This window comes from Clarias gariepinus, chromosome 1 (genome assembly GCF_024256425.1).
Source record: "Clarias gariepinus isolate MV-2021 ecotype Netherlands chromosome 1, CGAR_prim_01v2, whole genome shotgun sequence".
NCBI classification, from domain to species: Eukaryota; Metazoa; Chordata; class Actinopteri; order Siluriformes; family Clariidae; genus Clarias; species Clarias gariepinus.
In genome coordinates this window covers 31,138,654-31,161,020 of record NC_071100.1, presented here as the reverse complement: position 1 = coordinate 31,161,020, position 22,367 = coordinate 31,138,654, and the positions used below count along the sequence as shown (strand labels likewise).

The 22,367-nt window shown below is 39.2% G+C and overlaps 1 protein-coding gene across 9 annotated transcripts in view; it reads right to left on the bottom strand.

Moving 5' to 3' along the window:
* Positions 1–329: 329 nt before the first annotated feature.
* mark2b (MAP/microtubule affinity-regulating kinase 2b) overlaps positions 330–22,367 on the bottom strand; it is a 45,109-nt gene continuing 23,071 nt past the window's right edge. Inside the window, exons 5-19 of one of the 9 annotated variants that reach the window (XM_053500651.1) lie at positions 22,262–22,327; positions 21,808–21,878; positions 19,667–19,723; positions 16,867–17,103; positions 16,591–16,710; positions 15,925–16,024; positions 15,716–15,828; positions 15,469–15,604; positions 15,222–15,361; positions 14,217–14,305; positions 12,286–12,429; positions 8,064–8,327; positions 5,170–5,196; positions 3,368–3,406; positions 330–2,477 (exon numbers count right to left, since the gene is read on the bottom strand). In XM_053500651.1, coding sequence (XP_053356626.1) covers positions 2,027–2,477; positions 3,368–3,406; positions 5,170–5,196; positions 8,064–8,327; positions 12,286–12,429; positions 14,217–14,305; positions 15,222–15,361; positions 15,469–15,604; positions 15,716–15,828; positions 15,925–16,024; positions 16,591–16,710; positions 16,867–17,103; positions 19,667–19,723; positions 21,808–21,878; positions 22,262–22,327 — 2,054 coding nt within the window. In that variant the 3' untranslated portion in view covers positions 330–2,026. The remainder of the gene's footprint in view (positions 2,478–3,367; positions 3,407–5,169; positions 5,197–8,063; positions 8,328–12,285; positions 12,430–14,216; positions 14,306–15,221; positions 15,362–15,468; positions 15,605–15,715; positions 15,829–15,924; positions 16,025–16,590; positions 16,711–16,866; positions 17,104–19,666; positions 19,724–21,807; positions 21,879–22,261; positions 22,328–22,367) is intronic. The other 8 variants (XM_053500733.1, XM_053500955.1, XM_053500816.1 and 5 more) reach the window with 8 other exon arrangements.

The window sequence follows — 22,367 nt, the reverse complement described above, 5'->3', positions numbered from 1 at the left end:
GAATACTTGATTTTTCTGTACACTGAAGTGCACTGACTCCTCAGTCTGATGTCATGATCTTGGAGGCCAAGTGTGTAAGATGTTGCAACACTAGAGTTTAACAGTTTGTGCCAGTGAAGTTTTTCATTTTCACCAAAACTTTGTATATGAGAAATGTTTACAGGTGAACCTTGAATATGGTGGTGTTTCCCTTTTTTTCCTTTTCTTTTTTAGAATAAAGTGAAACCAATCCAAAATCCAGTGGTGTGTGCGTGCAGAACCTCAGACCCTCCTTCACCATCGTGATCTGTTTGGAGATACGAATCTTCATTGCATCATTACCTACACAGTTTGAGTTTCATCATTCATTTATTACTATCATTGATCATAATCATCTCTTTGCACCAAATGTACATTTGGAGTTCTCTCTATCTCTGCCATACATCAGCTCTGACAAAGAAAAATATTAAAATTACAGCAATGAAAAATGATATGAAATAAAAATCAACCCTGAAGAAAATTTATATTAATAGATAATGACAATCGGATCCCCAGCACCTAAGACAATGATCATTCATAGAACTGCAAATAAATGTGACATTAAAAACATTTTCTGGGAACAAAAAAAGATATAAAATGCAGAGGTGCACAAGTGTCCTGCCAACCACCACTCAGACTTGGAAGAGACACCGTTACTCCCTCTACTGGTTCGATAATATCCGAGTGTGTATCCATGCATGCAAAACATGTATAGCGCAGTGGAAAGACAGGACATGGCTCACCTTTCTCTCGCATGCATTTGTCTTTCTCAGCTGGCTCTACTATGCCTGATAAACCTTTTAAAGCATGTGGTACCAAAACATCTGCTCTTGATGTCTAGTTCTCAGTGGGCTTGCTGCTACTTTATACAATCACTGCATGAAGGTCAAGACAAAGAGCCCAAAGCAAACTTTTGGTTATACACATGATTCACTCTCATTCAGACTAATGCACACGAAAGAAAGAGACAAGCATGAAAAGAGTAATAATGCTCAAAGTGATGTAGGGGCTCATGTGATTTGCTACCAAACAAATGCAACTTTTTAGGCGTCCTGGATGTGGAAGGTGGACTCTGCAGATGAAGCCCAAACAGGCATTTAGAGATGAGTCTCATAACGACAGCTGTGCTGATGCAGGGGATGTAGTCCTCTTTCTCAGTGTCTTTTCCAGTGATTGTTTAGTCCAAGGGGAATAGGAGGTTTGCTGGAGTCTGTTGTTTGTGTGTGGTATTCATTACAGCAAGACATGAACGGATTTAAAAACCCACAAGAAATAAAAACACATTCTAAGGATAACAATGCATAAATCACCGATTTTACAACATTGAAATACATCTGATTTCTTTTCAGAAGGGGGGGGGAGGGGGGGGGGGTTAAGACAACAAAAATACACCCATACCAGTGCAACACATCACAACCCAGTCAATGAAGTTAATCACCCAAACCATCACACACACAATTCCTTGAGCGGTATTCAAGTGGTGGCCCTCTTTTTTTTTTTCTTTATTTATTTTTTTTGGGTGCTGATGAGGTTCAACCATGACAGAACAAAAAGGAAGAAGTGTTGAGTGGGAGTGAGTTTTGTAGGTAATCCACACAGCAAAACAAATGAAAGTATGTGCAGATATTATGAACTCTGTTCGGAGTGTGTGAGTGCCGAGTTGAAGACCGATATGAGTTTAGGAAACTGCAGAGTTCATCAAATCAGCATCATCTCATAGTGGACAAAAAGTAAAATAACCGTGTTTTTCCTTTCACCCCATTTCTGGCCTGATACATGAGAGTAAAGGCTAGTGATCCTGAAACCAGCAAAATCAGCATATACAGCACTTTTTTCCTCTCATACCTCACACTGGATTTCAGCGTGTAGCATCTGTACAGCTTATTTTCAACAAAACCGTAAAATCTGTCTATTAGTATCTCACTACTCATTTCAGTGGTTACTCCTTGCTGTCTCGTTTTCCCCATATCTAACCATCACCCACCCGCTTTATCCCTCGCTCTCCCCCTCATAGTTTAAGCTCATTGGCGATTTTGGAAGCGATGTTCTTGAAGGCGATGGAAGTGCCGGAAATCCTCTTGAAGCGCACGCCGTTGAGCGACAGCCGGGGCAGCTTGCACACCTCCATCTCCCACTGGACGAAGTCATCACGGGAGGGGTTGCCAGCCATGCAGAAGAGCATGTAGCGTTCGCGGACTTCGTATTCGCAGCTGTTAGCGTCCAGAACCTTACGGATCTCTTTCATCATCTCGGTGGGCTCCATGGACGACGTAGTCTTCATGCTCCAGGTGAAGCGCAGCGAACGAGGCTTGGTGTTATCCTTCCCGGATGGAGGCGGAGTTCCACCCCTTGGAGAAGAGGAGGAGAGTGAGTCCTTGTTTTCATCCCCACCGCCCGAGCCAAGTGTCCCGCCTCCTACGCCGGTCTTCTCTGCCTTGTCGGCGCTGCTGAGCATGGACCTGGAGACAGGGATGGAGAGGAAGGGGAAGAGGAAAAAAAAGGGGGAAAGCGAGAGGTGGGAAATCATATAGAAATATGAAAGAAAACATCATAGAAGAAAAAGGTGGACAGAGGGAGAAGAACAAGGGGATCGTTGAAGTGTTGAACAAAAGACAGAAGGAGGCAGTGGACAGAAGGGAGAGACGATAAGAAAGAACAGCCGAGAAAAAAAAAGGCATGCATGTTAAAGTACTGCTGTCAATTCAACATTAAATTATCCCCCCATGTGACACACTCACTCTATCAGGGCATCAGTTTATCGAACTTGAGTGGACATGGATGGCTCTATAAGGACATCCATCTAAATGTAACTGCTCTTATGATTTTAGTTTCATTTACAAGCTAAGGCAACTTTAAAATGTCTCCCATGTCCTGTAAGGTATGTAAGGAGGCAGAATGTTGTGTCTAGACAGAAAAACCAAACTGTAGTACAGAATTGAGGTTACTACTGTAGCTGCAGAGAAAGCTAAATCTAACCCTAATTTTAAATAAGTCACAGAAAGAAATTAACCCTTCGCTCAATCAGTGTGTGTATGTAAAAAATATAACCAACACTACATCTAGGCAAAAAAAAAAAAAAATCTATGAGGGAGGGGGTTAGTCACAAAAAACACTTAATGACAACACAAAGCATGTCAGACAGTCGCGCTCTTTCTCTCTCTCTCTCACACACACACACACACACCCAAAACCTAATTAATCCTGATTGGTCAATTAAAGACATTAATTGGTCAATTAAACACCCTTCTCAGTCAATTACGACTCTAGATATTTACTTATCCATTGATTAGATCTGATTAGGTAATAGTTTGATCAGGTTTTTTTGTAATTCATATATTTTTTCTCTCACCTGCTGCCCTCGTCTCGACTCTCTCCCTCATACGGGCTCCTCGAAAGAAATCGCAACAAGATTAGTTTTTGTACCGGTGTACTTGGCACCAAGCACCTTAAGCGTTATGGATATCCAGGTACGCCAATCCCATTCCATTACTAGAAGCTTCATTTTAAAACAGGCAGAAGGTCTAATATTGCAAATGTGAAAGCAGAATAACAGGATGGTGCTCTACAGAGAGGGAAACGGAATTAGCGAATATTATGGGATGGAATGGATTTAAACTAAACCGGAGAGGACTACCCCAGGACCCGGGAAAAACTCGATGTCTATGGAGCCCATCACCAAGTAAACTAAAGTCCCCTACAGCTTGTTCAGCCCCTGAGCGGGCACGCAAACCCACAAGCACCCAAACACACCCACATGAAACAGAAACAATATCAGACATACAAAAGAAAAAAAAAACAGACGTTTTTTTTTTTTTAATGATTCTAGCTGTTATGAGCAGACACGGACATATCTGTTTAAACACGGACTGTTAACCAGAAATGTAACAAAGACATGAGCAAAGGGTTAGCGACATGAAGCAGTTTAACAAACACAAAGAAGCAGTATCTGTAGGTTAAAGAGCAGGACACATGGGTGAGGTAGATATAATACAACCTGTGAAAAAAGATTTTACTAATTAACACACAATACAATCGTTGACCAGGAGAGGACGCAAAGTCACCCTGTATTATATGACAGTGCCCTCTTCTGGACAAAAGACCACACATCAACAACACCAAAACTTCACACCTTTATATGAAGCACATGATCACAAACAGGACATATTTTTGAGCATATGAGGTGGAGTGCAGTAGTGTGTTTGATTATTACAGTAAGTTCAGTTAGATTTCCATAAACATGGTCCCTTCCCGAGGCCGACATGTTCTTACGTACGATGTGGCGGATACAGAAGTGAAATATAGTGACACATGGAAAGGAAGGGTACAAAAGGAGAGAGAGGACAAAAAGAAGACAGTGTGGTTTTGGAAGAGCAGGCCAAAGCCAGTCGGGTTAATCTCAGCTTCGGATGCTGTTACCACCATCATCATCATCATCATCATCATGTTAAAAGGGCTGAGAAGAAAAAGAATTACGAGAGAAAGAGAGAAATGTTCCTGAGAGTATAGAGTATAATCCCCTCCATCACTCCTTTCCATTCTCAACATCCCCCTTTCCAGGTTTCAACTGCTACAAGGCATAATCGGTTTTTATTATAAAAATACAACCAATAAGTAAAAGACAATGTAGTTCAGTAGTTTCTAACTTCTACACTCATCAAAAAATTTCGCAACCTTGCCCTGGTTTTTTTTTTTATTAACTGCTATGACAATATGTCCTATTTACCTTTGGGGTATCCTTAAGTAAAGTTAGGACCGCTAGCCTATACAGCAGCGTCAACGCATGGATGAGGTGACCGTTTACACTAATAAAGACAACAATAAAGGGGATGAGGTAAAAGAAGAGAGGATGGGGAAATGAAGAGTATGTTAATTTCTTTGGGAATTTCGTTAGAATGTCGAAGGTGAGCTTTTGGTGGTTTGGATGTGGGATGTTAGTACTGGTCATTACACGGCACACATATACCAAACGGCAATAAAGAGCCAACCATAAAACAGCAGAGATTAAAAAGTATGAGGGGGAAGTATACGTGTAAAATTACATAAAAAAAAGAATAATAAAACACACAAAAAAAACCCACCAAAATTGGGAAAAGATAAAAGGGTATATCAAAACGAAAGGTTGCAGAAGGGGTTATCAGTGTGCTTTCCTACCTTCTGGGGAACCTGAATGATAGACTTCTACAAAAAAAATTAAACCAACAGAGAAAAGAAGAAAGAAAAAAAAAAAGGAAAAGAAAAGAACGTAGCATGTAAATATGAATGCCAGTATGGGAAAAGCAAAATATTAAAAAGGTGGTCCTATAAACAATGGAGTTTTACATAAATTCAGAGTAGGAGTTTACTAGTGTCTATCCTAGTGCCGTGAATAGATAATTACAGCATGACATTAATGATAAAAAATTTACGGTACTGATAATGACAGTATTCAAAGTACTATTGGCTCTCAATAGGCACACCTTTCAGTAAAGGTGTACTTCATAGTATCCTGAAATTTCTGAGAAACTTGTTAAATATTCTGAAATTCTAAATCTGCTCGATTAGGTTGATAAAAAAAAAAAAAAAAAAAAAATCAGCAGAACAGAAAAAAAACAGCTAATCAAGACTCTTTAAAAAGCAGGGATGTTTAAAAAAGATCTGAAGTGACCGTTAGTGTGACAGCAGGTGCAAAAACACAACACTGTTAATGTTGATGCACATTTGTAAGCAAACTCTCCTCGTTAATTGTGTCAGTGTGATCAGATGGTAAGATTACACAGCTTTTTTCATTAGGAGTTTTACATGTAGCATAAAAACTTATCAGAACCATTTAACCCTCTCTCCTTATCTACACATGTCACTTTCAAGTGCTGAGGGAAAGATGTCAGGTATCACAATATGCCTAATGCTGTCTGTAAAATGTGGAATTTAACATAAAATTATTTATGTGGCTGATGTGCTCGACTATATAAAATACACTGCCTAGTGCAAGCCTATGGAGGCAGTGTTATGATCAGGGTTGCTTCAATTGGTCAGGTCTAGACTCTGCAATGTTATGTGGAAATTTAACAAAATCAGCTGACAATCTAATGACCAGGTTATTCAATATTTCTATAAAGTATCTATTTTTTTCCCTTTCCTGATGGCACAGAGAGTACTCCAGGACTCAAATTGTAAAAGAGTGGTGCTGGAAGCATGAGGAATCTTCACCACACACACACAAATTGGCCTCTACATTGCACAGTGGAATTAAAGGTAAAGGGCAGTCAGACGAATTCTTATCGTTTCTTGTGTGCAACTGTTTTACCCCCTTCTGGCTAGGCAGTGTATATGGTTGAGATAATCTGAAAACAACTACTGGTGTAATTACAGAAAAAATCTAAATCAGAAACCTAAACCAAAGATATACACATGTAGCTTAGGATATTTTTGGGACGTTACTGGAGAGTAAAAAAGGCGCCTAATACTTAGTGTATGGGCTCACAGTTTAACTCTTGTTCTTGAAGTGAATTAGCTTTACATACAGCCCGAACCCATCAATGCATGGACTTCACTAGACTCTGACGGTATGCTATGGTATCTGGTACCAAGCCACCAGCAGCAGACCCTTTAAGTCCTGTAAACTGCGAGGTGGGACCTCTATGGATTAGACTTGTTTTCCTACAGATGCTCGATAAGACTGATATCTGTAAAACTTGGAGACCAAATCAACACCTTTAACTTATGTTGCACTGTAATAAGGGAATACAATTTTTATAAAGGGTTGTACTTGGTCAGCAACAATGTTTATGTAGTTGGTACATGTCAAAGTAACATCGACATGAATAGAACATTGTTCAAAATGCTTACTTGCTGTGTAACATTTTCAACCCAATTTCACGTGCCGATCACTCAGTGTGTAATATTCAAATCACTGGTCAGTGGTCATATTATGGCTGATGCTCTTATACATTTTACTCAAGCAACTCTTTTTACCTCCCCAAAGCTTTATAAACAATACCCTGACAAACAAATAAATGATGCATCTAAAAAGACATTCAGCAGTCTGATCACTGACATGAGATTATATGTGGATTTTCTCCACTATATTAAAATTCTTGAGCGGACACAACATTGCTGTGTATTTAGGTGAATTTTCTAATCTGTGTTTAAGCAAAACACAACAATGTAAGATCTAGCCATGTTGAAAATGACACGTAACTACTACAAAAGATTCATATTTTACAGAAAATACACCTGTAATTTTTTCTACAAAGCTCACAGCTCTGGTAGCAATCGCACACCAAGGTGTCCCCGCCACAAGTATTTATAGGGCTGGGGAATGTGATACCTCCGCTGTTACCATGGATACTGTCACCACAGAGGTGGTAAAAGGTGGCAGTATGCTCAGAGTCGGCTAGAACCCAGAAGCAGGAAATGATGAAATAGATAAGAAATGTGACTGTAGATGTGTGCTAAAACAATACTGTCAAGATTATGAGCAATAGCAATGAGGTTTCATTTCCTAACAAGGACTTGACCTTTGAGGAAAGATCAGTTTGTGACATTGTTGAAACTGCAAACTCTCCTGAGTAGTCATGCCTTTGTGATTTCTTGAGAACAGTCGCCTTTATAAGGTGTAAAATTGGTGTTTACCAGTCAAACAAAACGTCTTCACCTTACCTACTGATACAACATAAACAACTTAAAAATGCAGATAGAGCGAGCAAGGTAGACAGAGAGAGAGAAAACAAATAAACAAATAAATAAATAAACGAGACTATACACATACCCAGCTGCAAGAAGGAAGCAGAGATGTGAGAATGTGTGATGTGATGGTGACTTCCTTTTTTACCACTTAACTAGAATCTCTCTCTTCTTTTGAAATACATACATCTGTTTCTCCTCTAAAACAGATGCGCATGCTACTTCTGCCTGTACATCACTTTAGAATGAATTTGGACAATGGCATCACCCCACCTAGCCAACTTTAATAGGAACCTTTAATTCCACCCCAATCCCCGCCCTCCCCCCATCAACCTGAACTCCACCCAAGCGTGTTGTAAGAGGATCCTGTTATATGTCCTCACCTACGTACAAACTTGGAGGTGAACTTGCTGAAGATGCCTGAGGTTGGCTGTCTCCGCTGCTGGCTTGTGCCATGAGACAGGGAAGGTGAGGCTGGAGTAGCGTGATATGGCGAGCCTTGCTGATCACGTGCCCCTCTCTGCTGACCAATGTGGAAGGTGTTTCGAGCAGGCACCCCTCGTGGAAAGTTGGTGCGCTCCTGCCCTGTAGCGCTGCTGATATTGTAAGCTGATGGTGATGCACCAGGTGCTCTCTGGGTAGGACCACTAAGACAACAAAAAAAAACAACAACAAATAATAAATAAAAAAAAAAAAGAAAGCTTAAATTCAACCCCGACATGATAATTTGTTAACTGTTCTTAAACTGATCTCACAGATGACATGGGGTTGATCTCTACATCGCTGAAAACAAGACATGCAGTACAATTCAGTAATCAGGAAATCTTACTTAAAAGATATGCCAACATCTCAAGTACGGTATATCTCTAGCACAACTAAAATGTTCCCGGGTGTGAGATACAGGGAGGTGTGATAATGACTCACTCTTGCAGTGTACTGATAACGTGTTACATAATTTCAAAATAAAGAAATATCCTCTGTGAAGAAAGCAAATTCAGCAGACATTATGTCTCTTTAAATCACGAAACTGACAACTCATGTATACTGATAAGTTCATGTGTCCATAAAATTACATTTTGTGCCAAAAGACACAGTTCTTGGGAGAAAAAAACCCTTGCCAGAACCAGCAGCCAATAAGCAGTGGGCTGTGTCTTTCTGTTCCTGGCCCAGAGCTGTCTAGGAAAGCCTGGAGCAGTCACGTAGAATTTAATGTCATAGTACATAGTACATTAGACCTTAAGAAGAAGCCTTTATTTTCCTCTGACAACTACGATGAAATCAGGGGTGCAACATCAACAAGGACTACAGTATATACCATTTAATAAAATAGTAGACAGCAAAACACAGAGCTAACCTGCCTGAGATCTTTGAGATATTAAACTAGTAAATAATACCAGTAACAAACAAACTTAATTTAAAATGAGCTGCACTATAGGAAGTGCAGTCACAAAAAAAACAACATTACTGTTTTAGTAATCCTGTCAATCCTGGTTAAGCATATTACTTTGATATTTGACAATACCAAAAATAGCTCTTAAAATACTAAAACGCACACTTTAGCTCTTAAAATACTAAACACTATCATAAGGTCTAAGAACTTATGTACTACAAAATGTTAAAGCAGTTAAACAGTCAGATTATAAAGATATGGATACATAACACATTAATCAGTTCCCACACTCATCAAATATTGAGTGTCAATTAATTAATTTAAAATGTTAATAATCAGTAGATTTTATGGGAAAAAAAATCAAAACAGTGTAACAATCTATGCTCTCACACTTGAACCATTAGGTCTATTTATACATGAACTTTTCAATAGACAACCCCCTCTGAAAGTCCTGGGATGGCAAGGCAAATTTCGTCTGAGAATTTTTCTAATACTTAGATCGACATATGCTAAACAACTTAGAACATGACACCTTTATTGAAAGCACCCTAGAATTTTATTGTGAGCAAAAGTATTAACAATAATTAGAAGTAAATGTCAGGGCATTTAAAGTCAAACTGGGACATTTGATTGTGCAGAATAACAAGACCGTTATGAGAGTAAAAACCCTTTTACCCTTACTTTTCTATATAATCCTACACTAATGCACTTATTCCAGCTTTTTATAAGTGCCTAGATACCATTTAGGCAGAAACTTTTTCCCAGTACGCCGGAGCCATGACCAGACATCCTGGCCTTCTGTGTCCAAATGCTCACTGCCGATTAGATCTTCTGTACCGGTTAGAGACAGGGAGCTCCCTGGGGACCCAACGTTCACTCACCTTCAAGAAATGCAGGGGTTCATTAATGACTGTGTGTAAAGTTCCCACAGACGGATGCTTCTTTTCTGCAAGTTGATGACAAGTCGCTGAATGTTCATGGAATCGACTGAAGTGGTCACCGAGGCACCTTGGCTGGGATCGTCATTCACAGGCGTACAGACTTCTTTAAAACATTTGCACCATTTAAATGTTTTGCTGCAGTCTGTAAATGTCTGTTGGTTATTAATTCTTCTGCTCATGAGAAAACAAGTACTTAATATTTAATTGGATATCCCCTTCAGCATCAGTGTTTAATTCCTTTCAATCTCCGCAAAAGGTGAAATGCTCAATTGGGTTGATGTTTGGTGATCGACTCAGCCAGACTACCATTTTTCCCTCTTTTTTTTTCCCATGATCAATTTAGCCTTTTTTTCAGTTTCCCCTTGTTCCATAAACAGTTCTATGGTATTCAGGTTGGTTAATCTTTTTTAAAAGAACAAACGCAGGCTCAAACCCAAGCGTCTGGCAAAAAATAGTTTGCTGTGCCGTTCCAGTACTTTCAGATTGGACTGTACTGTATGTGCATATGCTTAAAAGTCAGGCATGTCAAAACTGTCCTCAATGAGATTTATTAATTTTTTGGTTGTAGAAATTGTAGAACTTGTGAAGACAATAACACGCATGTCTGGACATTACCAAGAATGTGTACAACAGAAGTGGACAAACCCTCGATATTTCCCAAAGGGAAGGTTTATAAAGTGTTAATTGAGTTACAATTAAACGGGTGAATGAAATCTGAGCTTAAGGGCAGAGTTTTTTTTACAGACTCTGCACAACATCTACATTCTCCATGTATTATTAGTAGAAGGATTGATGGACAGAAAAATAAATACAGAGTACAAAGTGAAGCAGAATTAAAGAGGGGTGATGAGGCAGAGCAGCGGGACATTCCTTTACTCATCCCGAATGTTTTGAGGGACAGTCTGAGTCCACTAGATTCAACAGGACAGCATTCACTCACAGTGACACATGCAAGCTAGCCGGCAAATGCAAAACATTAATTAATTCCAAACATTATAATGAAATCAGAGAAACAATTACAAGTATGAAAGATCAGAACGCATGCTGTGGGTGAAATAATGAATGTTTCACCATGCTAGTGTCATCTCTAAAAGGTGTGTACATAGCGCTCTAAACCTATTACAACAGGTTAAAGGCATTAAGCTGATTAGGAAAAGCTCTCTTATGTTGCGGCACAGATGTTGGGTAAACATGTAGCTGGGGTTTCTGACATCATACCAGCAACAAATGGAGTGATAAAGTGTGACGGACCAGTGAGGAATTGGAGAAATGAACCATCACTACTGCTGTTCTTTTGGTTCAAGTACCTTCATCATCACCTACTCCTGTAACCTCAACTCTCTATTTTATACCTTTGCAAAGTTTCTGAAAGTTCATAAGAGTAATGATTTATGATCAGAAGTACAGCCAGGTCCACAAATATTGGAACAAAGATAAAAGATTTGATTTTGTACACCACCACACTGAATCTGAAATGAAATCAAGACTTTTAGCTTCAATTTAAAGTGTTTGACAATAGACGAGCATCAACCACTCAGGAATTACAGCCATTTTCACACATCTGTACACGCACGCACACGCACACACACACACACACACACACTGTACAGACACACACACACACACACAGTACAGACACACACTGTACAGACACACACTGTACAGACACACACTGTACAGAAGAACCCTTTTTTGCCAATTGCAAAAAAAATCTTGAGAAGGTAGGTGTCATTGTTAAAGTCTACATTCAAGAGACAGCTTTATAAAGTAAATACAAACGCTTTACAACGAGGTGACATGGTTAATGGCAGAATTTTGCCAAAACCTTGAATTAAAGCTGAAAGTCTTTGCAGAGACGTTGAGTGTTTCATTTTAAATTAAATATAGTTATGTACAGAGGTCAAGGTTTACAAGGTTTAGTTTGGTTTACAACCTATTTAATTGAACCGACTAGTCAAATAGAATAATAACCAAATATAAACAATAAATCAGCTTTGATCATGTTGAGTTGTGATCTCCAACACTAAAAATTGTAAACAAAATTTGCTATACATTTCATACCCATGGCAACCCCCCACCGCCCTGCCCTTAAAGAACCATGAGTTTTTATTTAATAACACGAGGCATTTACAGCCTTCCTGACAAGCTTTCCTTTCAGCTAGCAAGGTCTTTGTGTGAGTTCTTCTCCGAGCATTCCCCTCCCCCACACTTTGCTCTATCCAAGAAGTAAAGGCTGTTTCTCAGAGTGAATAAGGCTAAACGGTGTAAACTTGCCTGGGTTGGGGTGCGTGCAGGTCAGCGGGGCAGGGGTGGGCTGAGGAGGACATGGACTTGTGATGACGGGAACGTGAGGACGAAGAGGATGTGAGTACGGCGCCGGCCGAGGCCGTTGAGGCGCGGGACCCTGGTGTGTTCAGGCTGATGGTGGTGAGAGCGTACAGCAGTGGCACCGTACACATGCACACACCATCACACACATAGTCATGGTCGTATATGTGTGGAAGGAGGAAAGAGGATTTTATTAGAAGACATAATTATCTGACAACGGAGAGATGGGGACAAGGAGAAAGGGAGTGACAGAGAGAGACAGCACCCAGAGGACACAAAGAATGAGCACAAAGGAAAGTGTGAGTTTGAGCATTGAGTTTATGCAGAGACAGTACAGACTGGTACAAGAGAGCGAGCGAGCGAGAGAGAGAAAGAGAGGGAGGGAGGGAGGGAGGGAGATAGAGAGCGAGAGAGGTCAAACAGAGTGGTGATGAGAAGGGGAAAAGAAGAAAGTAGAGAGAGCAAAAGGGAGAGAGAGACACATACATGCACAGATTAGCAGAGCTTGTGGAGAAAAACCTATGCTCTCACCTAACTGAGAAGAACACAGAATAAGCCTCTTACAGATCGACTACAGAAATGAATGCTACCTTGTCCGTCACAAGCTTTGCTAATCCTTTTAGACATAGATAAACCAGAAAAAACTAAAATCAGTATGCAAAGGCAGACTAGAGGAAAAAAGAGAGATCGGGAGGTAAGTCACAACACTGACTGAGCTTCCTAAAATCCATTAGAAAAGAATGAGTGAGTGAGAAACAACTATATAAAGATGGAGCAGAGAACAAGATTTGCATAGGTAAGGAAGTAATAAGCCAAAACCAAAGCAAACAGAGCAGAGCAGTTGTTAACATTTTAAAGATGCACAAGAGACAAATAAAAGCACTCAAAACACAGTACCTATAATGACATTCAATGGTTATATCATCATCATCACACACACACACACACACACACACACACATTATATCGCATCAAGCATTCTAATGATTACTTACACTGAAAAACGCATAAAGAAACAATGCCTTCTGTACAGAGAAACAAATCACTCTACCAAACAAATAGAATTATCCTCCTGGTTCAGTATTCAGTAAAGACAAGCCACTCACCTTGACTTTATTTAGGACATGTACATCCTGTATATGCAAGTCAAGCATGAGTTTTATGCATGATATAGATTTTACATGATATAGATTTTACCATATATTTCACTTAAATGTTTTAAATTTGGATATTTGCTTATATTTGCTTGCAATGTGCAGCAGGCACTGTAAATATGTCCCTAAAGATCCACATAACAATTAGGTATACACTACACACACAGTGCACACTAAAGCCAAAGCTTAAAAGCACTTTTATGTACAATATATTCAGAGGTTCACGGCATGGTGACGACTGGGATGATTTAAACCAAAGTGGGAGCAAATGATAAAGAGCAGTGCTGATCAGGGAAATGCGGGCATGTGTTCACAAAGATGCAGTAATGTCGAGAGAGAGAGGGAATGCATGTATATAGGTATTGGAGCATGATTTATTTTCCCTGAACCTGTAATAATCAGTGACAGCCAAACCCAGGGATGCTGGTTGGTTACCCGCCGGATAGTCAAAGCCAATCCAAGTCTAATGAGCATGAGTTGGTAACCAATGGGTAACCATTTTCAGCAGATCAGAGGGACATAACGTGTGTACATAAGCGCATTTCTATGAGAGAAAAATAAACTGGGAGTAGGACAATCATATTATATTCATATTTGCAACTAATGTAATTTTGCCTTGTTCCATTTAATACAATTGTTCTTTATTTAATGTTCTAAGGTATTGTGTGTGTGTGTGTGTGTGTGTGTGTGTGTGTGTGTGTGTGTGTAAGAGATTGTGTGTACCTGTCCTTGCCGTTTTGCACTCCCAGCAGGGCTCTCTCTGTGAGTGGAGAGTTTCTGCTGCGGCTTGTGCCCGTGGACAAGATACTGTTCTGTAGGGTCATGCATCAAAACCAAGGTTAGTAATCAGCTGCTACACATTTGGGGCAAAGCTAATTGAAATTTCATAATTGTGCTCTGACTAGCTTAATTTTTTTTTTACAGGATTAAAGTCAAACTTTTAAAAATGTGTATCACTAAAAATACACAGTACATTATAAATCAAAAGTTTGGACACATCTTCTGGACACAACTCCATGGTCTTTCCTAATTTTTTATTTCTTTCTACATTGTTAATGCAAAAGGTGTCCAAAATCGATCAGTTGATATTAAGATCTGTCTGCTACTTATGCTCTATAAAGCCTTCATAACTGCTCTAATCTGAGGTGATTGTTGAGGCTGGTAACTCTAAATGACAACTCTGCAGCAGAGGTAGGTTTTGGTCTTGCTTTCCTGGAAGCCAGTTTCATCATGGTGTTTGATGGGTTTCAAATGCGCTTGACAACACTTTTCTTGCCAGAACTGTTTCAGAACAGGTGACCTTCATGTCTGAAAATAACAACTGACTGTTGTTGCTGTTACTTAATCATCTAATGCCATATGTGTTGCTTCATAGTCTTGAAAAAAAAAAAAATCCAGTATTGTCTTATAACGCAAAAAATAAATAAACAAAAACCGTTGTACTGTATTAGAAGGTGTTCAAACTTTTGACTCTACACTTATTGAATCATTAAAAGGGCATGTAGTATAGAAAACCCTTTGTGGAGAGCATATACAATACATAAGAAGGCTTCGCATTACGAATAACAAAAATAAATGATTCATCCATAAAGACAAGTAGTTTAATATGGACCACAGGTGGTACAAGAGAGATCAAATAAACTTACGCAACCAGAAATATGACTAATTTCACAGTCACACATTTCGTCACCAGGCTTTTTGTAGTGTCTCATATACACACACACTTACAGTAGAGGGTGTGGAGCTCTTTTTACTGTCTCCAGGGACGATGGGACTGGGTGGCACTTTGGTCGAGCTACTGGACCCTTTACGCCCCGGATCCTCAGCTGTGTACTTGTTATCCCCCTGAGGCCTTTTTGAGTATGTAACTAGACAGAAGTATATATATTTAAAAAAAGAAAAAAGACCTTAAGAGGTGGGACAAAATTAAGAGTTTAGTGCAAGTTACATGATAACTGCTATCTCTATAACTCACCCTGATCTGTGGGCCTTCGGGGTTTCTGAGTAGAAGACACGCTGCGTTGTACCTTGTGAGGTGGAGAAGGCGCATTACTGTTCGTGAGGTCACTTCCTGGACGTGGTTTGATCAACATGTTGATGCCCTCATCAAGCTGAATCATTAAAATATTAGAAATAGTTTAGAGACAAGTTAAAACATGGGAGAAAATTCCATATCTGTGCGCCAGGAAGTGGAGTGTGTCGGGGGAGAATCGGCGGTGTACCTCAGAGTTCCTATAGTCAAGCAGCAGGTAGGTCGCCATAACTTCGTCATATTTTTGGTTGACAAGTGAATCCTGAAGTTCTTCTTGTGTGTAGCCCATTTGCAGCATTACATCTATGTGAAATAAGATGTACTGTATATAACTAAAACATTTTTTTTGTATTTGTCAGTCAGTCAGTCACACACACACACAGTCTGTTACTGCTATACCTGTTCTCTTGGGATCCTTATAGTCAGGCTGTGGCTCTATGTAGGGTTTTAATTCCTCGTCCTCATGACCCACATTCATCCAGTGGTCCTTCATGATTTGCTGCTTAGAACAATGCAGAGGCGGAGAGAGAGAGAGAGAGAGAGAGAGAGAGAGAGAGAGAAAGAGAGAAAGCACGCTGTGGTTAACAATTATATAATAAACATGCATGCTTTACTGTTTTCTGCTTTTATAAAGCTTAACAGTCTTTCAGTTAAACCATTCCTGCTGTTAGTATGGCCTCTAATACTTTATACGACAGATGCATCAATGTCAGTGCAGTAACAGACGGTATCGGTCATGGTTTTCCTTTAAGTCTTTATAGGTTTTATTTTTTGTTAGATTTATAAGGACACTTTATGTTAGTTGTTACTTTAATTTTGTAACTAGGAAAACTGTTCACCCTGAAAAAACTACAACACGCATTAGAATGCTTTAAGACTTTGCTTTAAATCCAAAGTGTGTACGTTCAGAGCAAAACTTAATTTGTGATTAGGGTCAGGCAATTAAAGAACTCTCATTGAGCTTTAACCTTGTAGAATTCATGCATGGTGATGCCCACAAAGCAGCAGCACAGAATTCCAAACGTGGCATTATATATTGTGTGTGATGTGTGTAAGAAAAGGCACCTCTAGACTGCCTCTTTTGGTCGGGTTGAGAATAAGGAATTTCTTCAGTAGATTCTCGCAGTCTGTAGACATATAGAAGGGAATCCTGTACTTCCCCCTCAGAACACGCTCTCTAAGCTCCTGTGGGAGGGAGGAAGAAAGAGAGTGTGTCATGCATACAGGCTCCAAGTCAGAACGTGAAAATGATTAACATACAAGAGGTTTGTCATCAAACAGTCTGTCTAAACCCCTCTGTAAACCCACGGGCCAACTTTACCCTCCCTTCTTCTCTCTTACTTTCAGGTTCTGTCCGTCAAATGGTAGGGAGCCGCTGACCAATGTGTAGAGAATCACCCCCAAGCTCCACACATCCACTTCAGGTCCGTCGTACTTCTTGCCTTGAAAGAGCTCAGGGGCAGCATAAGGGGGGCTGCCACAGAACGTGTCCAGCTTGTTTCCCACGGTAAACTCGTTGCTGAAACCAAAGTCTGCGATCTTGATATTCATATCTGCATCTAGCAAAAGGTTTTCAGCCTGTGGGGCAGAGGAGGAAGGAGAAAGTAAAAAACAAGGAGATATTGAACACACTAGAGTCTGTGGCAGAGTGAAAGTGAAGAGTGTATCACATGAAAAGAACATTAGATAATGGGGCTGTGATATGATATCAGCTTTTAAACTCATGGAGCACAAGTGCTACTTGGGCACATATTAACTAATGTATGTATATACAATGTATTGTGCGTGTATATAAACAGATTTTTATTTATAACTTTAAGGTAATAATAGAATATTTATTTGATTACCAGATCATCATTAGTTGGATGCATGTGCGGGCGAAGACGCGGGTAACAACTAGTAATAGTAATAAAAACCTCGACACAGCTACTGATTTACACTGCCCATGGTCAGAAAGTTTGAAATATCACAAGTGTTAAAGGAACCAACAAGTAAGTCAAACGCTTTCATGTTCCAGATTTTCAAAATACAGTACAGTTATGACACTTTTCTGAAGCATTTAGAAATTTTGTAATGTTGCATTAAAAATTCTAAACTCCAATTTGAAATACACAAAAAAAGTAAAAAAATAAATTGTTGTTTGAAAAACTTTCAGTTGTTTTTGTTGTTATAGTCTTCCTAGTTCTTTTGGTTGTTTATTAGAATAAATTATAACGTATTAATGAAATATCTTAAACTACTGCACTATTATATCCTTGTCATAAATGTGCTCTCCCTTACTAGGTAAAGATGAATCTGCTAAAAAGGAGGATGGAACAAAATGCACAAACTAAAACAAAACACTGTCTTACAATGGCAGCCATCTATAAATGATCTTTCTCTGCCTTTCTTCAGAATACTCTCTCATTCTTGTTGCTTCTAACTATTTTTAAAAGCTTTCTCATCTGTGCAGACGCCTGGTGTCTATGTATCTGTGTGTGGGGTGGTGTTGAAATGCATGAGCACTCGCGGTGCTGCCACTCAAATGTTTATCCACCAACTTTAGCCAAGTTGGAAGCCTGTATTGCCTAGCAACAGATGCAGGGTGCTAACTGGGCTTGGCTGGCACAGTTAAACATTAGCTGGCCGACATCAACTTACCTACATGTTACACATGCACACAAGACCGACCACCCACCCACACACAGATGACACACATGCTTGCACACTCTCTATGAACTCTACATGACAGTCATAGTGCTCTCTCTCTCTCTCTCTCTCTCTCTCACACAAACATGCATACACGTACACATGACTGAAGGTTTACAGTACAGTCAGTCTGAAAATAAAATTTTCACATCAGCATTAATGCTTTTCCTTGCTGGTGACTTACAGTAGCATACACAGCCCTTAAAAAATGAACCTTCTGGTATTTTAAATTATTTTTGAGTGTGTGTTTGAAACAGAGGTGCGAATGCATCATCAACTACTTAATTAAGATCTCTATTGACTACACTGCATTATGGGAGAAAAGGAAAAAGACATTTGCTTTAAAAAAAAAAAAAAAAAAGAAAAGCTGACTTCAATTATTACACCAGTTCCAGTGCGATTTAATTCAGTGAGAAAACTTATAAGCGCAACTGGTCTCTAGGTTTATTAAAAAGAAAGAGATAAAAGGAAGCATTGAGCTTAAAGCCTATTTCATAACTGCTAAACAGGACAATTTACTGACGAAATACTCGAGTCAAAAAAAAAAAAAAGAAAGAAAAAAAGAAAAGAAATAGTAATAATTAAATACCCCAAGTTATGAACCAGTTAATTATTTTGGTGTATTACCAAAAAAGCATTACTCTGCAAAAAGGTTTATATATTTAATATTTTAATTATTATTCGTATGTGTATTACTTTGTGCCACAAACTAGGCTAAAGTTTACACGTGGGGAAAATATTTTATTTTTAAATATGTAAATAAAAGCTGAGAGCCATTTCCTCTTCCATGAAGTTAATTATATTAAACTTTACAGGTAATTAAATATTAAAATCAGCAAGATGTCCTGTACATCCCATTTATAAAGCTATTCAACATTCTTGAGCCATATCCATACGTCCATCAGTTACTATTAAAACAACTTATAATTCTAGACCATTCATATGTACTGTATACAAGACTGCATATTTAATCTGCTGCAGATTGCACAATAGTCAGAGGCTGTTGAAAAAATAATAAAATAATGCAACCATGGCGATTAGCTCAAGAGCTCAAAGGTCAGAGTGACGGGGTTCTGCACCTATACACTAATGAAGAGTAAAGGATGGGGTGGGGCATCGCCATGGGAACAGTGGGTGTATGGGTGGAAGAGAGACTGTAAAACAAACTGTTAACTGTGTACAGGGTTTTGCGCTTTTACTGTAGTAAGAGGAAACAAAAACAAAAAAATATGTGAAACTGGGACAGCGTGTAGCGGACTGTACTGAAGTGTACACATACATGCACTTATGTTCTGATTAATTCATGTCAGGGTTAGGCATGCATAAAGGTAGAAGTACGTTAAGAGCTTTTATGGACAAGAAAATGGAGCGATGACCCTGGACTTCTTGTGTATGTGCATGTACTATAAAAGACCATCCACACTTTTTAAGCAGTGGTACTCTGGGATGTTACCTTTAGGTCCCTGTGTACGATGCACTTCTGGTGACAATACTGCACAGCAGAAACAATCTAGAGGAACACACAAAGGATTAGAACAGAAGAGAGGAAGAGCGAAAAACACAAGAGATAAGTAACATGATTAAAGTAATATTTGTGGGCATTTCCACCTAACCTTCACATAAAGCGACTTTAGCTTGTGACTAAGAGTACACGCATTAACCTCCGTCTTGGCAGACTTGCTATTAAAATCCTTCTCAGGAAATCAGATCACTAAAGGACAATGCTAAAACGAAGTCAAACACATCATCTTATCTGAAGACTCAAACCATTTGCAGACGTGGTCTGGAACACATGTGGTCACAGTATATTTTACTAATGAGTCACATTACATAGCATGCTACTGTGTGCAGCCTTACTGATGTGCAGGAGACATGTGATTGGATAATTGTACTTGGTCACAGCTTTAAAATTTAGCAAAAATTACACGAATCAAAGCAATAAGTCCTAAGATGGAAAGGTTTTGTCATTAGTTAACGCAATGTACAACATGCCCTTGATTACGAAACAGCAACAAAAACAACGAAATAACATCCAGTGTTTAATAAATACTCTTCGTAATAATCCATAGCTAACAACTTAACCATGCAGTGTATAGGCTTTGGTGTTTAAGCAACATAGCAAGCAAAGATTCAGGCATTCTATGATCACAACAGCAGCTTTATTGGCAGAGTTTACACAGTTTAAACCCTGTTTCATTAATACAGAATGCAGTTTTTGAGTTCACAGGAATGTGTGTGTGTATATATATATATATATATATATATATATATATATATAGATGAGTTTTACGACAGCCTTGAACAGGGCTCAGCCAATTAGATTTTAGAACAGTTTTACATAATATAATAAAATCACAACATTAAAATGTGCAATGCTGCACACACAGAAGACGTCTCCTCTCGTCCATATGCTGCATCTTTCCTTTCTTAACATAAGCGCTGCACATCTCGGTGACTGTATTGCTGTCAATTAACTGTGAGTTATTAATTCTCGCAAGAACTATTCCAGAACAGCTGACCTTTGTTTCGGACTGTTGTTGTTGTGGCTAAAATTACCTAATTCCATGTTTGTTATTCCATAGTTTTAAAAAGAAAATCCAGTATTGTTCTAGAATGTAGAATTCAAATCCATTTTCTTCCTAATTTAGTTGTGGCCAATTCCTCCCCGTCAATAGGGGGCTCCCACGTTGAGGCTACTACTACCATTCAGCTGGGAGGGCCGAAGACTATCACGTGTTTCCTCCAAACCGCGTGACGCCAGTCGACCGCAACTTTTCGATCTGCTTGCTCACGCACCGTTAGGGTGCCCGCGTGCGTGAGCTCACAGATGCCCCTGATTGGCTGTAGAGCCGTGATTAATGTGGGAGCACAAAGTACCTCTCATCCCTCCCCTCTGAAAGAGCTCGGCCTCCAGCTGTGAGAGGTAACAGCATCACGCGGGGATCGAACCGGATGATAGGGCGAGCACTTTACCACTGCGCCACTCGAAGGCCCTTTCTCTCTAATTTTTGACTGGTACTGTATGTGACTTTTTGGTCTTGATGCTGGATTTGGTGCACATGGCTGGGAAAGGCCCATATTTAAGGAAAGGGTAAATATATTTAAAGATGGCCTCAAAATTTGCATTCTAGAAACAGTACACATAAAAACTAGCTACAACACATGGAAAAATGAAATAAAATAAGATGATTTATTTACAGCTCAACAAGATACATCTACACAATAATTTTACAACACTGAGATCATCAGATGGTTAAATATACAGTGTAGTTAATTTGGGTTTTGGTCCTAGGCTATTACTGTGGATGGTTTTGAGGTAATACACAAAATGTGACTGCAAGTGGTCACTGACACCTCATTTAAGACTCAGGAAAATACCAGGTGTGAACCGCAATCAGTTTCAGCTCTTCACTTGTGATCACCCAGTGAGAGGTCAGTGCTTAAGTCTGTCATCTAGAAATACCACAAAGATCTGAACAGGACTGCATTTTCTTTGCCTCTTCCACAGATACATCAAGCAAACAACCTAATCTGCATGTGAAATATTTCTGAACGATTAAAACACAGTATAAACAGTGTGGTGCAAAAACGCACCTGTCTGAATTTGGCACGAGCCTCCTTTTCTTTCATCCTTCCATGAGCGACGAGGTAATCGAAAACCTCACCTGGATGGTGTAAGTGAGCAACAGAGACAGAACGATCAAGTGTGTTAAAAAGGTTAAGGGGAAAAAAAACATAATAAAAATAAAAAGATAATATAAATTCAGGCATATCAAAATAAAATAAACTTTTCATTAAACAATACTACTACTCTTTCCAACAACTTGCATATTTATTCTCATCTCATTCAGGTCATTACCATGCATTATTATGAACTTAAAATGCTTTTGCTCAGCCACTTTTCTATTATACATTCTAGCTCTGATTGAGCAGCCCACAACTTAGGAAAATAAATAATAACTGTCTTTAGGAGCTCAAGCTGGCAAACATCACAATGCATCTAGATTAACAACTCTACAGTGTAGAAAAAGCTAAACGGCCTCCTTACCTCCACTGGCATACTCCATAACCAAATACAGTGTCTTCTCCGTCTCAATCACCTCAAATAACTTCACTGGGGGGGAGCAAAGAGAAAGAAAGTTGCAAATTTTGAG